The following is a 12,654-nucleotide window of genomic DNA, read 5'->3' as shown; positions in this document are numbered from 1 at the left end:
GGGGCTCTCAGGACCCCAAGTTACACCTTTGGGGTTGGCCAGTTCCCAGAGCTCAGGGCAGACACTTGCAGGCAGCAGAGACCTGCCCCGCCAAGCACCCAGCAGCAGGTGGGGGCCTGGCCTTGGTCTTGCTCGTCCTGGGAGGAACTGGTGGTGGGTCTCAATTCAGTAACTCCTATCTTCATGACACGGACTCTAGGCCTCCCCCCTAAAATGACTCTTGAATGAGGGGAATTGTGAGATGAACTTTGTGACTATCCCCAAATGGGGTAGCCCCAGTAGGTAGGAGTAAGGACCTGTCACCTGGGCGGGGCTGATCCCAGCGGGGATTTATTTTACTCTAACTCCTTGGTCTCCGACAATGGCTTCCCTGGTGTGGACATAGTACCCCACTGTCACTTTTGAGGGCTTCCTGATACACCCTTAGATAGACGTCAGTTCCAACTTGGTTTATACATTTAATGATCCTAAAGATACAAAAATGCCCACAAGCACTTTCCCCGGAACTACACAAACTGATACTAAAGGTCTTATGGAAACATACACGTGCCAAGGAAAGTTCAGAAAATTCAAAAAGAAAAAGGGCTCCAAGGAGGGAGTAGCCCCAGGCAGTATTAAAACTTACCGGGGGAGGGGGCGCCTGGGTGGTTCAGTTGGTTAAGTGCCTGCCTTCAGCTCAGGTCATGATCTCGGGGTCCTGGGATCAAGCCCCATGTCGGGCTCCCTGCTCAGCCAAGAGTCTGCTTCTCCCTCTCCCTCTGCTGGTCCTCCTGCTCATGCTCTCTGTCTCTGTTTCTCTCTCTCAAATAAATAAAATCTTAAAAAAAAAAAAAAAACTTACTAGGAAGCCAGAGCCTTACGGGCTAAAAAATAACGAAAATCTAAATGTGATCAATCAGCAATTGCAAGCTAAGCAGAGAGCCAGGGGGCCTTCTTGGTAGCACACAAAGAGACTCCATCTCCTGCAGCCAGAAGGCAGAGGAGAAAGAGGACCCAGTCCAGAAATGCAGCATGCGCACAATGGTTTTTTTTTTAATGTGTCAATTTAATTTTTAATTAAAAAAAACTGTGGTTGAGATATAATTCACACACTATGAATTTCGACTTTTTTAAAGTGTACAACTCAGCGGTTTGGGGATAGTCACAAAGTTCATATTTAGGATATTCACCAGGTGAGCCATGTCACAAGGGGCATCCATTATCCTAATTCCAGATCATTTTCATCAGCCCCAAAAGAAACCTGAATCCCATTAGCAGTCACTCTGCATTCCTACCACCCCTTCCCCCCTAATCCCTGGCCACCACTGATCTGCTTTCTGTCTCTGTTATCGACACTTCGTACAAATGGGATCACACCATATTTGTCCTTTTGTGTCCGGCTTCTTTCACTCAGCATCACGTGTTCAAGGTGCATCCATGTTGCGGCTTCTACCTCCGTGCTTCATCCCTTCTTATTACTGGACAATATTCCACTGTATGGAGAGACCACGTTGTGTTTATCCAGTCATCCATTGGTGGGTGTTTGGACTGTTTCCACTCATGGCCATTATGAAAGAACGCTGCTGTGAACGTTGGTATATGATTTTATGCAAACATATTTTCATTTCTCTTGGGTGTATATACCCAGGAGTGGAATTGCTGGCTTATATGATAAGTCTGTGTTTAGCCATGACGACCCACCTTAATGTGTCCCATAGCACTGTACCACTCACACCACTCCAGCAATGAGTGGGGCTTCTCCGCATCCTCCCCAACACTTGCTATTGCCTGTCATTTTGATGATAGCCCCCCCTAGTGGGTAATCAGGTCTGCGAACTAAGGTCAGGACCCTGCGTGGGAAAGAACGGGACTCTGACAGACAGCCGGGGGACATAAGGGGTGGAGCCCCCAAAGATCTTGAGTCCCCAGATTCCTCTGAACCCTCCGAGCTGCACCCCTCCCGTTAAAAACTAGCACCTCCCCCCTTACAAGGAGACCCTGCAGAGGCCTCTCTTCTATAAATCATCCCCCGCCCCCATGACCTGCACCCACTTCCCCTCCTGCCCGGTGAGTGGGACTAGGGTTAAGTCCCAGAAGAACCCAGCCAGGGATGCTGGGCCGAATAAGGGAAAGATGGACCTGTACCCCAAACAGCCGGACAACCCAGCCGGCGTGTACCAACAAAAGCCAGGTGGGTATGAGTGGGAGTGGACCCAAGGGTGCTTGATCAAGGGGCTGCTGTGTAAGACCGGATGAGGAAGAGTTTATTGATTTGGAAGTCTCTCCTGGAATTCAGGACTTCATACGCAGTCCAGGAGCCCAGAAGGTGCAAGCTTGCTGCGAGCAGAGCTTCTAGAAAAATGGAAAAGGTTAAGAGCTGCGCTGAGTGAGATTCGAATGACAATATTGCCTGAAGGATGGGGGAAGATGGGGCTCAAAGGTCAGAGAGGTGGGCTTGAGGGGGTGGATATGGCACATAAGGCCAGAAGGGCCACCGAATTATCTCCCATGGAAAAGCAGAGAAGGCACCTTTACCGAGGCTGAGGAATCGGCTAGTGAGCAGACCCAGCATCACTAAGAAGCTCGAGTGGCCCCCTCCACAGAAGACATCATGGTCCCCTGAATAGCACTGGGGTTGGTGGGACCTTGAAATAATATCAGCCATGAGACAACGCTGGCCCATCAGGTGGACACAATTCTCCTGTGAAGGGTAAGGTCGAGGGGGCAGCCGGGAGGCCCTGAGCCCCAGAGAGTTAAAGAGCTAGTCATAAAATAGGGCGTCCCTAGGAGCAGACTAAATGGGCCACAAACCAGGAACTATTCAATTTGCACCATCACAATACTTCGAAGACAGATAATTAGGACACAGGGAACTTTCCCCCAAAATGACACCATCCCTTCCCCAGTGCTTCCCAGGGATCCTGTCTGTGACCCATGACAACTCCAGAAAACATATGATCCTAGAGCCGGGTGGGGGTGGGGGTGGGGGGAGGAGGCTATAAAGATCAGCATTAGAATAACTATTAAAAATTGAACATAAGGATCTATTCCTTATATGTGCTATAAGAAATGATAGCATTGTATCAAGGTTAAAATTCTAAATCACATCACTACTCTGTGTTTCTGTAACAAGATATCCATGTGCTTAGGGGATACATACTGAAGTATTTAGGAGGAAAGGGGTCTGGGCGATTTTGACATGTCAGTATGGGTTCATCAGTTCTAACAAACGTTCCAGTCTGGGGGGAGGGGATGTTGCTAGTGGGGGGAGGCTGTGCATAGGAGGGCAGGGGGTCTCTGGGAAATCTCTAGGCCTTCTGCTTAATTTTACTTTAAAATACAAAGTCTATTTTAAAAAGAGAGAGAGAGAGATGGGGCACCTGGGTAGCTCAGTTGGTTAAGTCTCTGCCTTCGACTCAGGTTGTGATCCCGGGGTCCTGGGATCAAGCCCTGCATCTGGGTTCCCGCTCAGCGGGGAGTCTGCTTCTCCCTCTGCCTCTCTCCCCAGCTTGTGCTCTCTCTCTCTCTCTTATTCTCTCTCTCAAATAAATAAATGAAATCTTTAAAAATAAGAGAGTAAAGGGGCATAATATCTGCAACATGCACTCAAATAGCAATACTGTAATAATACCAATAAGATGTCCATGTGGAGAGAATGAGGAACCAATGCGGTAAAATATTCTGGGGGAAGGGCATAAGAGATTTCTTTATACTCATCTTGCACACTTTCTCAGGGTTTCAAATTATTTCAAAATAAAATGTTTTAAAAATAATAGTAAAGCTCAGGGCACCTGGGTGGCTCAGCTGTTGAGCGTCTGCCTTCGGCTCAGGTCATGATCCCCAGGTCCTGGGATCGAGTCCCACATCGGGCTCCCTGCTCCGTGGGAAGCCTGCTTCTCCCTCTCCCCCTGCTTGTGTTCCCTCTCTGGCTGTCTCTCTCTCTGTCAAAATAAATAAATAAAATCTTTAAAAATAATAATAATAATAATAGTAAAGCTTGGACTTTGGGATCAGGTCATGAGGAGTTAGAACCTAGCCAGACAACCTACAAGCTATGTGACTTCCCACCTCTCTCTCCCTGCCTTCCTGTTCTCCTCCAGAAAAGGAGCCTGCTGGCCCCTGACCAGCCTACTTCTAGATGTGGCAGGAACAGGCCTAAGGACAAGGAAAGACCCTTACTGGGTGGATGTGGTAGTTAAGATTCTCTGGAGAAACAGAAACAATGGGATGTATAGATCCAATTCAGGAATTGGCTTGTGCTGTTGTTAAGGCTAGCAAGTCCAAATTCAGTTGGTGGTGGGGGGGGGGGGTGGTGGCTGGAGACCCAGAAAGAAGTTGATGTTGCAGCTTGAGTCTGAAGGCCATCTGCTGGTGGATTTCCTTCTTCTTCAGGAGAGCGCAGTGTTTTTTCTATTAAGGCCTTCAACTGATTGGACAAGGCCCACCTGTGTTATAAAGAGTATTCTGTTTTATTCAAAGTCTACTGATTGAAATGTTAATCTCATCTGGGGGGGGAAGCCTTCACAGAAAGATCTAGAATAATGTTTGACCAAATATCTGGGTACCATGGCCCAGCCAAGTTGACATACAAAATTAATCATCACAGAGAAGGGCAGGCAGAGAAGGGCCCTGTTCTTCCCACATCTCAGGGATTTTTTTTGCCTTCTGTATTATTTTTTATTGCTAGACAGAGGCAGCTGGTGGGAGCCCTCTGGGCGTTTCATTTTCATAGAGCTCTGGATGGACTTGCACATCTGCTCTGGCCTGTGCACTTCTGGGCCCGTGTCCTACGCTTGCTGGGCCGGGTAAGTGCCTGCTGAGGCCCCACATATTGACAAGCATGCTGAGGAACTGGGCACAAAGAAGCTCCCGCCTTCTGACACTCTGAGACTTGTATGTGCCCGGTGATGTGTTGTGGAACGTTGGTGTGTTTGGTGGGGTCCGGAGCCGACGGCCAAGAAAGAATTCTTGAGAGGTCTTTGGTGCAAAAATGGTGGTTTTATTAAAGCATGGGGACAGAACCGCTGGGCAGAAAGAGCTGCTGCCCCGGGACTGTGAAGGGCAACTGATTATATACTTTGGGGTTGGGGAAACTGAAGCTAAAGGAAGTTCCAAAAGGATTTTCCAATGCTGAAGAAGACTCACAGCATCCTGGAGACCTTGCCATTTTCAAGCTAAGGTAGTTTTTCCCTCTAGCAAAGCATTAACGTTAAGACAGTTGGGAGTTTCCTGGAGGAACGTTACATTCCACCTGCCTCAAGTATTTGTCAGGCTTCAGGTTAGAAGGTATTTAATTTTATCTACATTTCCTTCTGCCTTTCTGTCCCACATCACGCACCGGCAGAACTGGAACCTGAGTCTGGCTCAGATTTTGCCTTTCTGTGTGTCCCTGAGCAAATCAGTCCCCTCTCTGGGTCCTTTTCTCCTCGCTGCTCTCATCGACTCTGACTTCCCAGGCCCTGGAGACAAGGGTGTTAAAAAGGAAAAACCAAGCCCCAAATGCCCCCCATGACAGCAAACTGAGACTTAATTACATTTTTGACCTACGCCTGGAACGTGACCTTTGAAGAGTCAGCCTGAGATTTCCCCATCAGCACTAGTGATGTCATCTGCTGGATAAACACTCTGCCGGCCCAGTCCCTTGGCCCCAAAAAGATGTCCTGGCCTGAAACGGTCCTTTCTTTTCCTGTTAACAGCTTCTTGCTCCACCCTCCTTCCTATAAAAACCTTCCATTGTGTAACAACTTCTGGAGCTCTTTCTACTTTCTAGGTGGGATGCTGCCCAATTTATGAAGCACTTAATGAAGCCAATTAGATCTTCAAATTTATGCCATTGAATTTTGTTTTTTGACGAGGGGAAAAGGGAAAGAGCCTCGAAAGATGACCTCAGTCCCCTGTAAAAAGATGATTTGCTTAACAACTTCTTAAATAGCATTTGCCAAGTGCCCCCTCCCCGTTCTAATGTGAACCCTATGAGAGAAGTACCATTGTTACGCCATTTCACAGATGGGGAAGTTGAAGCACAAAGAGAGCAGGCGATCTGTTCAAGGACACACTAGCATGGATCAAGCCGTCCTAAGGGGGCTCCAGAGTCTAAATACAAGGACACCCGGGGATGGGGCGCCTGGGTGGCTCAGTTGTTAAGCGTCTGCCTTCAGCTCAGGTCATGATCCCAGGGTCCTGGGATCGAGCCCCGCATCGGGCTCCCTGCTCGGCGGGAAGCCTGCTTCTCCCTCTCCCACTCCCCCTGCTTGTGCTCTCTCTCTCTCAAATAAATAAATTAAATCTTTAAAAAAAAAAAAAAAAAGGACGCGCAGGGAGGAGCTGACTGGCCGGCTGCCCACCCTGCAGGGGTGGGCAGAATTCTCTACGAGGAAGTCAGCTGGGAGCATTCTGTGAGTTTCGGTTTCTAGGCTCTCGCCTGGTGATTTGCAGTTTCCTGGTTCTTGAATGTGAGTTTTGGTTTCCTGGCTCCGGGTAAGGGAGTGGCTCCTTCTCCCTTCCCTTCCGTCCAGTTAGCCGTCACCACCGCCACCAGGAGCCATGGGGATCTGGGCGTCGCATCTGTACACCGTGAAGCCCGAGAAGCTGGATGAACTGATCGAGAACTCCCTGAGGCCCTATGGAGAGTGTCAGAAGCAGATCGATGACACGGTGAATGCCATCTGTAACGTCCTGCAGGAAACGGAGCAGATCCCCCACATGATAAGTGTGGTGAAAGTGAGTGGACGGCTGGGGGTCCGGGCTTCTGGGAGCCTGGAGGTTCCACGGCCACCGGAAGGAGGAGTGACGTGGTGCTGAGTGCCTTCCGGGTGACAGGCTTTGGGTGCACAAGACATCCTCTTGCCCTCGCCACCCTCGAGGGAGGTGATAGAGCACGGGTTTAGGAGCAGCTCTACCTTGACTACTGTGCACCCCGGGGCAGGTTACTTAACCTCTCTGTGCTTCAGTCTCTGAATCTGTAAAATGAGAGAGGAAGAATAATCCCAGACTATAATGAGGCTTAAGTATATAATGTTCTTGGTATAGGGCCAGTTAGTGCTCAATAAATGAGCTGTGATTCCTCACCGTCATTGTTTCTATCCTCCCCATGTCACAGAGGAGTAAACTGAGGCTGGGTGATTCAGTAAAACTACCCAAAGGTCGCTCTGTGGTTTCTCAATGGCAGGAGGGGGTGGCTCTCATCAGGTAGAAGTGTTTGGTGCTAGGGGTACAAATCCCAGGGCTGAGGCTGAAGATTCCGGGCCTCTGGGGGGAGGAAAAGGAGCTGGGAAGGTGCCAGGTGGGAGAGAGTTAGAGGTCCGCCAGCCCCGGAGGCCCCTTCTCTGCACGCACCATGCCTCCTGGCGGCCGCCTCATGCATGCCCAGCAGCCCTGGAAGTAAAGACACCTGGATACTTGGTATCCCTTGGCCTTGGCCCAGATGAGGAAACTGAGGCACAAGGAAGCGACTTAGCTGGAGGCAGAGCTGGACTTTAAACCCAGATGCTCTGCTTGGGAGCACACGCCCCGAACCACTAGGCCATCCCGCCTCTCGATATGGTTCACTTTTTCCTAATTAAAATAAAACATAGGAAAAGGGCACTGATCTAAGTGTACATCCCGATAGATTTTTCACAAACAACACACCTGGGTCACCTACACCCAGATGGAGAAAGGAAACCTTCCCGGCCCCAAGAGCCCCGGGACCCACCATCTAGTCCCTACCCCCAACCCTCCCCTAACCACTCTCCAGACTTCTGACAGCATAGATTCGTTTTGCCGTTTTTTTTGTTTTTTTTTTAACTTGGCGTAATTGTAGGGTGACCAACCCCATGCTGGTCTGCCCGGGACTGAGGGGTTTTCTGTGCTAAAACTGGGAATGTCCCAGGAAAACCAGACAGGTTGGTGGCCGGATGTAAATGAAATCATGCACAGTGTGGCTTTGTTGTGTGGCTTCTTTGACCCCATCCTGTTTATGAAATGGATATTGTTGTGTGCGGGCGTCTGTTTACCCTTTCAACGCTGGGTAGTTCTCCAGCGTGCGAGGACACCCCATTTGTCCACCCTATTGCTGATGGCCATTGCTCGTATGAGAGGTGCTCCTACGGGCATCCTGATGCAGGTCTTTGGGTGGACAAATGGACGCCTGGCGACATTTGAGGCTTTGGCTTGATTTGAGAAATACTATGGCCTGCTGGGGCGTCCAGGGACCCCAAAGGGTCCAGAGTCTCACATCTACGTCTCTGTCACTGGCAGGGCGGCTCCTATGGCAGGAAAACCATGTTGAGGGGCAACTCCGATGGGACGATTGTCATCTTTGTCAGTGACCTTGAACAGTTCCAGGATCAGAAAAAAAAACAAGATAAAATCCTCAGCAAGATCTGGCAGTGTCTGAAAGACTGTCAGCTCAAAATGAAGCTGCCGACCAAAATGGAGGTCCAGAGGTTCCACGGTGGGCTCACCCTCCAGCTGTCCACAAAATGGCAGAGCATCACTTTTGAGGTGCTGCCTGCCTACAACGCTCTGGGTGAGTTGCTCCTGGGTGTGTGAAGAGCACTGGTCTGGAGAGGTGTGCTGAGAGAGCAAAGCCGAAGAAAGGGGTGGCAGACAGCCATGGGGGTCCTCGAGGCTGGGGATGGGATAGACACCACTGGTATGTTCCAAAGCCAGGGACCACATACCTTCAAGAGAGGAGGTCCCTCCTGCCCTAGGCTCACTCTCTTCTCTAGAACATTTCCCCCACCTCCTAACTGACTTTGGAGAAAATGTCCTAGATTCCAGAATCTAGAGCAGAGTTTCTCAAACTATGACATGCACACAAATCACCAGGGAACCTTGATAAAATGCAGGTTCTGATTCAGGAGATTGGGGCAGGGCCACGGACTCTGTATGTCTAACCAGGGCCATGCTGCTGCTGCTGGTCCACACACCACCCCCTGGGGATTTAGACTAGAATAAACGTTGGTTAGAAGAAGAGGATGGGGCAAACATCCGGGAAAAGCTCAGCTGGGGCAGGCATTTGGAGTCTGCCTCCTGACTAGGTCAACATGAAGACAACTGGTTGGAGGAATGGATGGTTGGTTGGATGGACGAATGGACAGACAAATGGACAGATGGACGGATGGATGGATGGGTGATAGATTGGATGGATGAATGGTTGGATGGAAGGAAGGAAGGAAGGAAGGAAGGAAAGAAGGAAGGAAAGAAGGAAGGAAGGATGGATATGATAGATTGGACGGATTGAAGGGAGGAAGGAAAGATGGATGGATGGATGGATGGATGGTAGATAGGAAGGAAGGATAAAGCTCAGCCTAGTGACAGCTTAGTCTCAAGGACAGGTGCATGTAATCACAAACTTAAATGCCAGAGCTGAAATTAAACCCCTCATTAAGCAAACAGGAAAACTGAAGGAAAGGAATGTCCCAGAGACACACAGCCAGTTACTGATAGAACTAGAATAAAAGCCCAGATCTTCTAAACCCGAAGCTGGGATGCCTTTAAAATGAAGACACAAACACACACACACACACACACACACCTCGGTGACTCACATTCACAGGAAGGCAATCAAGATAGAGAAAAGTGCACTGGTTTGGAAGGTGGGCAGCCCTCAGTTCCTATCCTGGTCCCACCACTTACCCCCTTTTGCCAACTCTAAGATCAGACTCCAAATGGCTAGTTTACGGGGCCTTTAGGATGATAAGGACTACCTCAGACAAGGGCTGGGGTCAAGGTGAAGAGACCCCGTGTGACTCAGAATTCTTAGGAAATCCTATGTTCTCTCTTGTTCGGAGTATGGTGGCTGGAGACTGGGCCAGGGCGCCCTCTGCTGGGCTCACCCTAACATGCAAGGATGGTGTGAAAACGACAAACACGCTCTTCCTCGCATGTGGTATCCAGGCGCTGCCACCAGGTGGCGCTAGAACTGCACGTTCCCAACCGAGATCCCTCTGGGGAAGGACAGGATAAGGATTGCTTTCTGGGAAAAGTAACCTACTGGGGAATTCTTAAATAATCTGTCGGAGTGAATGAAAGGAACAAGCTGGCTACTGGCTCCTCTTGTTTGTATGTTTGTAAAGTGTGCTTGTAAACAGTAGAGCTCCGCTAGCAAGAGTGGAAATCCTGTGGAAATTCTGTGATCCTATTGACATTCCTCCCCTCCGTGGCATATGCTTCTTTAGCCCCATACCAGTGGTTCTCAAACTTCCGTGGGGATCAGAATCCCCTGAGAAACAGTAAAAAAAGAGAGGCCCGAGCTCTCTCCACTTGGGTGTCAGACCTCCTGCAAAGCTAATCTGGACTTGAGAGCCTCCTGGGCCCATGCTCCAGATTAGCTGTGCAGCAGGATTCCGATTGGCACCCAGTTTGAGAACCACTACCCGGCATCGCAGGGTCCAGTTCTGAGGGGGGTATGCCTGCCCGCTGGCCTCTTAACCCCAGCCTCCAGTGCCCTGCCTTCACCTTACCTGCCTCCTCAGAGTCCCTGTATCCTTGACTCTCCGAAACAGAACGTTCACCGGCTGGGCTCCGTAGCAGAACATACCGTATGCGATCTATGGACCCTATTTTCTTCCAGGTATATGCCAGCCGTGCCCACCCCATTTGTTCAAGAAGCCACCTTTCCCTCCTAATTCGGAGCTCCCCCTTCCTCATTTATAATTGTGTTTTCCATCCTTCCGTTCCTGCTGATCTTGCCTGAGGCCAGCACCATGTGGTTTTCGCAGTGGTCATTTTACTATCGCGCAAGGCTCGCCGCCCCTCACCTTTTAGGCGAGCACACAGGTCCCCTCACAGATGAAGCCACCGACGTGCGCTGCTGAACCCCAGCAGCCCTTCACAGCTGGCTCCCCGGGGGCAGGCCGCCCAAACACCACAGGTTCTCCATTTCTCTTTTGCACCAGGCCTAAGCGAGACGCCCAGCTCCCAGACCTACCGAGAGCTCAGAAGAGCCTTGGACATGACAAAAGCCCAGCCCGGCGAGTTCTCCGTCTGCTTCACAGAACTCCAGCAGAGGTTTTTTCACAACCGTCCCAGAAAACTGAAGGATTTGATCCTCTTGGTAAAGCACTGGTACCAACAGGTAATTTTCCAATTATGTTTCTTTTTTTTTTTTTTTTTTAAAGATTTTATTTATTTATTTGAGAGAGAGAATGAGATAGAGAGAGAGCATGAGAGGGAGGAGGGTCAGAAGGAGAAGCAGACCCCCCGCTGAGCAGGGAGCCCGATGCGGGACTCGATCCCAGGACTCCAGGATCATGACCTGAGCCGAAGGCAGTCACTTAACCAACTGAGCCACCCAGGCGCCCTCCAATTATGTTTCTAGTGCTGTCGTCCAATTCCTCTTCACCGAGATCATCCACAGCCAGGAAAGTATGACACTCTTTTTTTTTTTTTTTTTTTTTTTTTTTTTAAAGATTTTATTTATTTGACAGAGAGAGACACAGCGAGAGAGGGAACACAAGCAGGGGGAGTGGGAGAGAGAGAAGCAGGCTTCCCGCAGAGCAGGGAGCCCGATGTGGGGCTCGATCCCAGGACCCTGGGATCATGACCTGAGCCGAAGACAGACGCTTAACGACTGAGCCACCCAGGCGTCCCAAGTATGACACTCTTAAGTATAGAGCTCAATGCAATTTTTTTAAGGGTTTCATTTATTTATTTATTTAGACAGAGAGGGAGAGTGTGAGGGGGGAGGAGGCAGAGGGAGAGAGAGACTCTCAAGCAGACTCCTCGCTGAGCACAGAGCTCCATCTCAGGACCCCAAAATCATTACCTGAGCTGAAATCAAGAGTCAAGAGTCAGATGCTTAACGGACTGAGCCACCCGGGTGCCCCCAGCTCAGTGCATTTTTATAACCTTTTTGGCAACATCCAGATCAAAATAGGGCACCTTTCCTGCATCCCAGCAGCTGCCTCAAGCCCCTTCCCGGTTAATACTCCCCCCAAACGACCACCGTCCTATCGTCTGTCACCACCAATCAGTTCTGCTCATTTTTTTTTTTTAAGATTTTATTTATTTATTTGAGAGAGAGAATGAGAGACAGAGAGCAGGAGAGGGAAGAGGGTCAGAGGGAGAAGCAGACCCCCCGCTGAGCAGGGAGCCCGATGCGGGACTCGATCCCGGGACTCCAGGATCATGACCTGAGCCGAAGGCAGTCGCTTAACCAACTGAGCCACCCAGGCGCCCAGTTCTGCTCGTTTTTGAGCTTGAAATCAATGGAATGGTACCGGACGTACTCCCTCTGCCCTCTTTTGCTCAACGTGATGTCTGAGAGATCTGTCTCTGTTGTTGCGTGGAGTTGTGGTGTTTCGTCGTTCTGTAGGATTCTGTTGTCTTGGTATGCCACACCTTTATCCGTTCTGCTAATGGACATTTGGGTCATGTCCAAATTGGGGCTATTACGAATTAGGGTACTATGGATATTCCCCTACGTGTCTTTTTGTGAGTTTAAGCACTCATTTCTCTTGGGTAAATATACAGGAGTGGAAGTGCTTGGTTATAAGGTATCTGAATATGTATGTATATATATAAATACATATATACGTGACATATTTATATATGTATATATGTACATATAATAAATACATATGCAGACGATACACTATATTATTATATAGTATATAAAATATATATCATTACATAAATATATATAATATATTAAATATCTGTAATAATATATATATATATTTAACTTTA

At 49.2% G+C, this 12,654-nt stretch overlaps 2 protein-coding genes across 2 annotated transcripts in view; one reads left to right on the top strand and one right to left on the bottom strand.

Annotated features, from left to right (window-relative positions):
* Positions 1-12,654, bottom strand: part of DDX54 (DEAD-box helicase 54) — a 424,174-nt gene that overhangs the window by 280,580 nt on the left and 130,940 nt on the right. The gene's annotated exons all lie outside the window — the stretch shown is intronic.
* Positions 6,380-12,654, top strand: part of OAS2 (2'-5'-oligoadenylate synthetase 2) — an 18,913-nt gene continuing 12,638 nt past the window's right edge. The window contains 3 exon segments of the mRNA XM_036123703.2: positions 6,380-6,699; positions 8,218-8,488; positions 10,863-11,041. Coding sequence (XP_035979596.2) covers positions 6,523-6,699; positions 8,218-8,488; positions 10,863-11,041 — 627 coding nt within the window. The 5' untranslated portion in view covers positions 6,380-6,522.

This window comes from Halichoerus grypus, chromosome 13 (genome assembly GCF_964656455.1).
Source record: "Halichoerus grypus chromosome 13, mHalGry1.hap1.1, whole genome shotgun sequence".
NCBI classification, from domain to species: domain Eukaryota; kingdom Metazoa; phylum Chordata; class Mammalia; order Carnivora; family Phocidae; genus Halichoerus; species Halichoerus grypus.
Note: the sequence above shows the minus strand (reverse complement) of the source record. Positions and strands in the feature narration are given on the sequence as shown.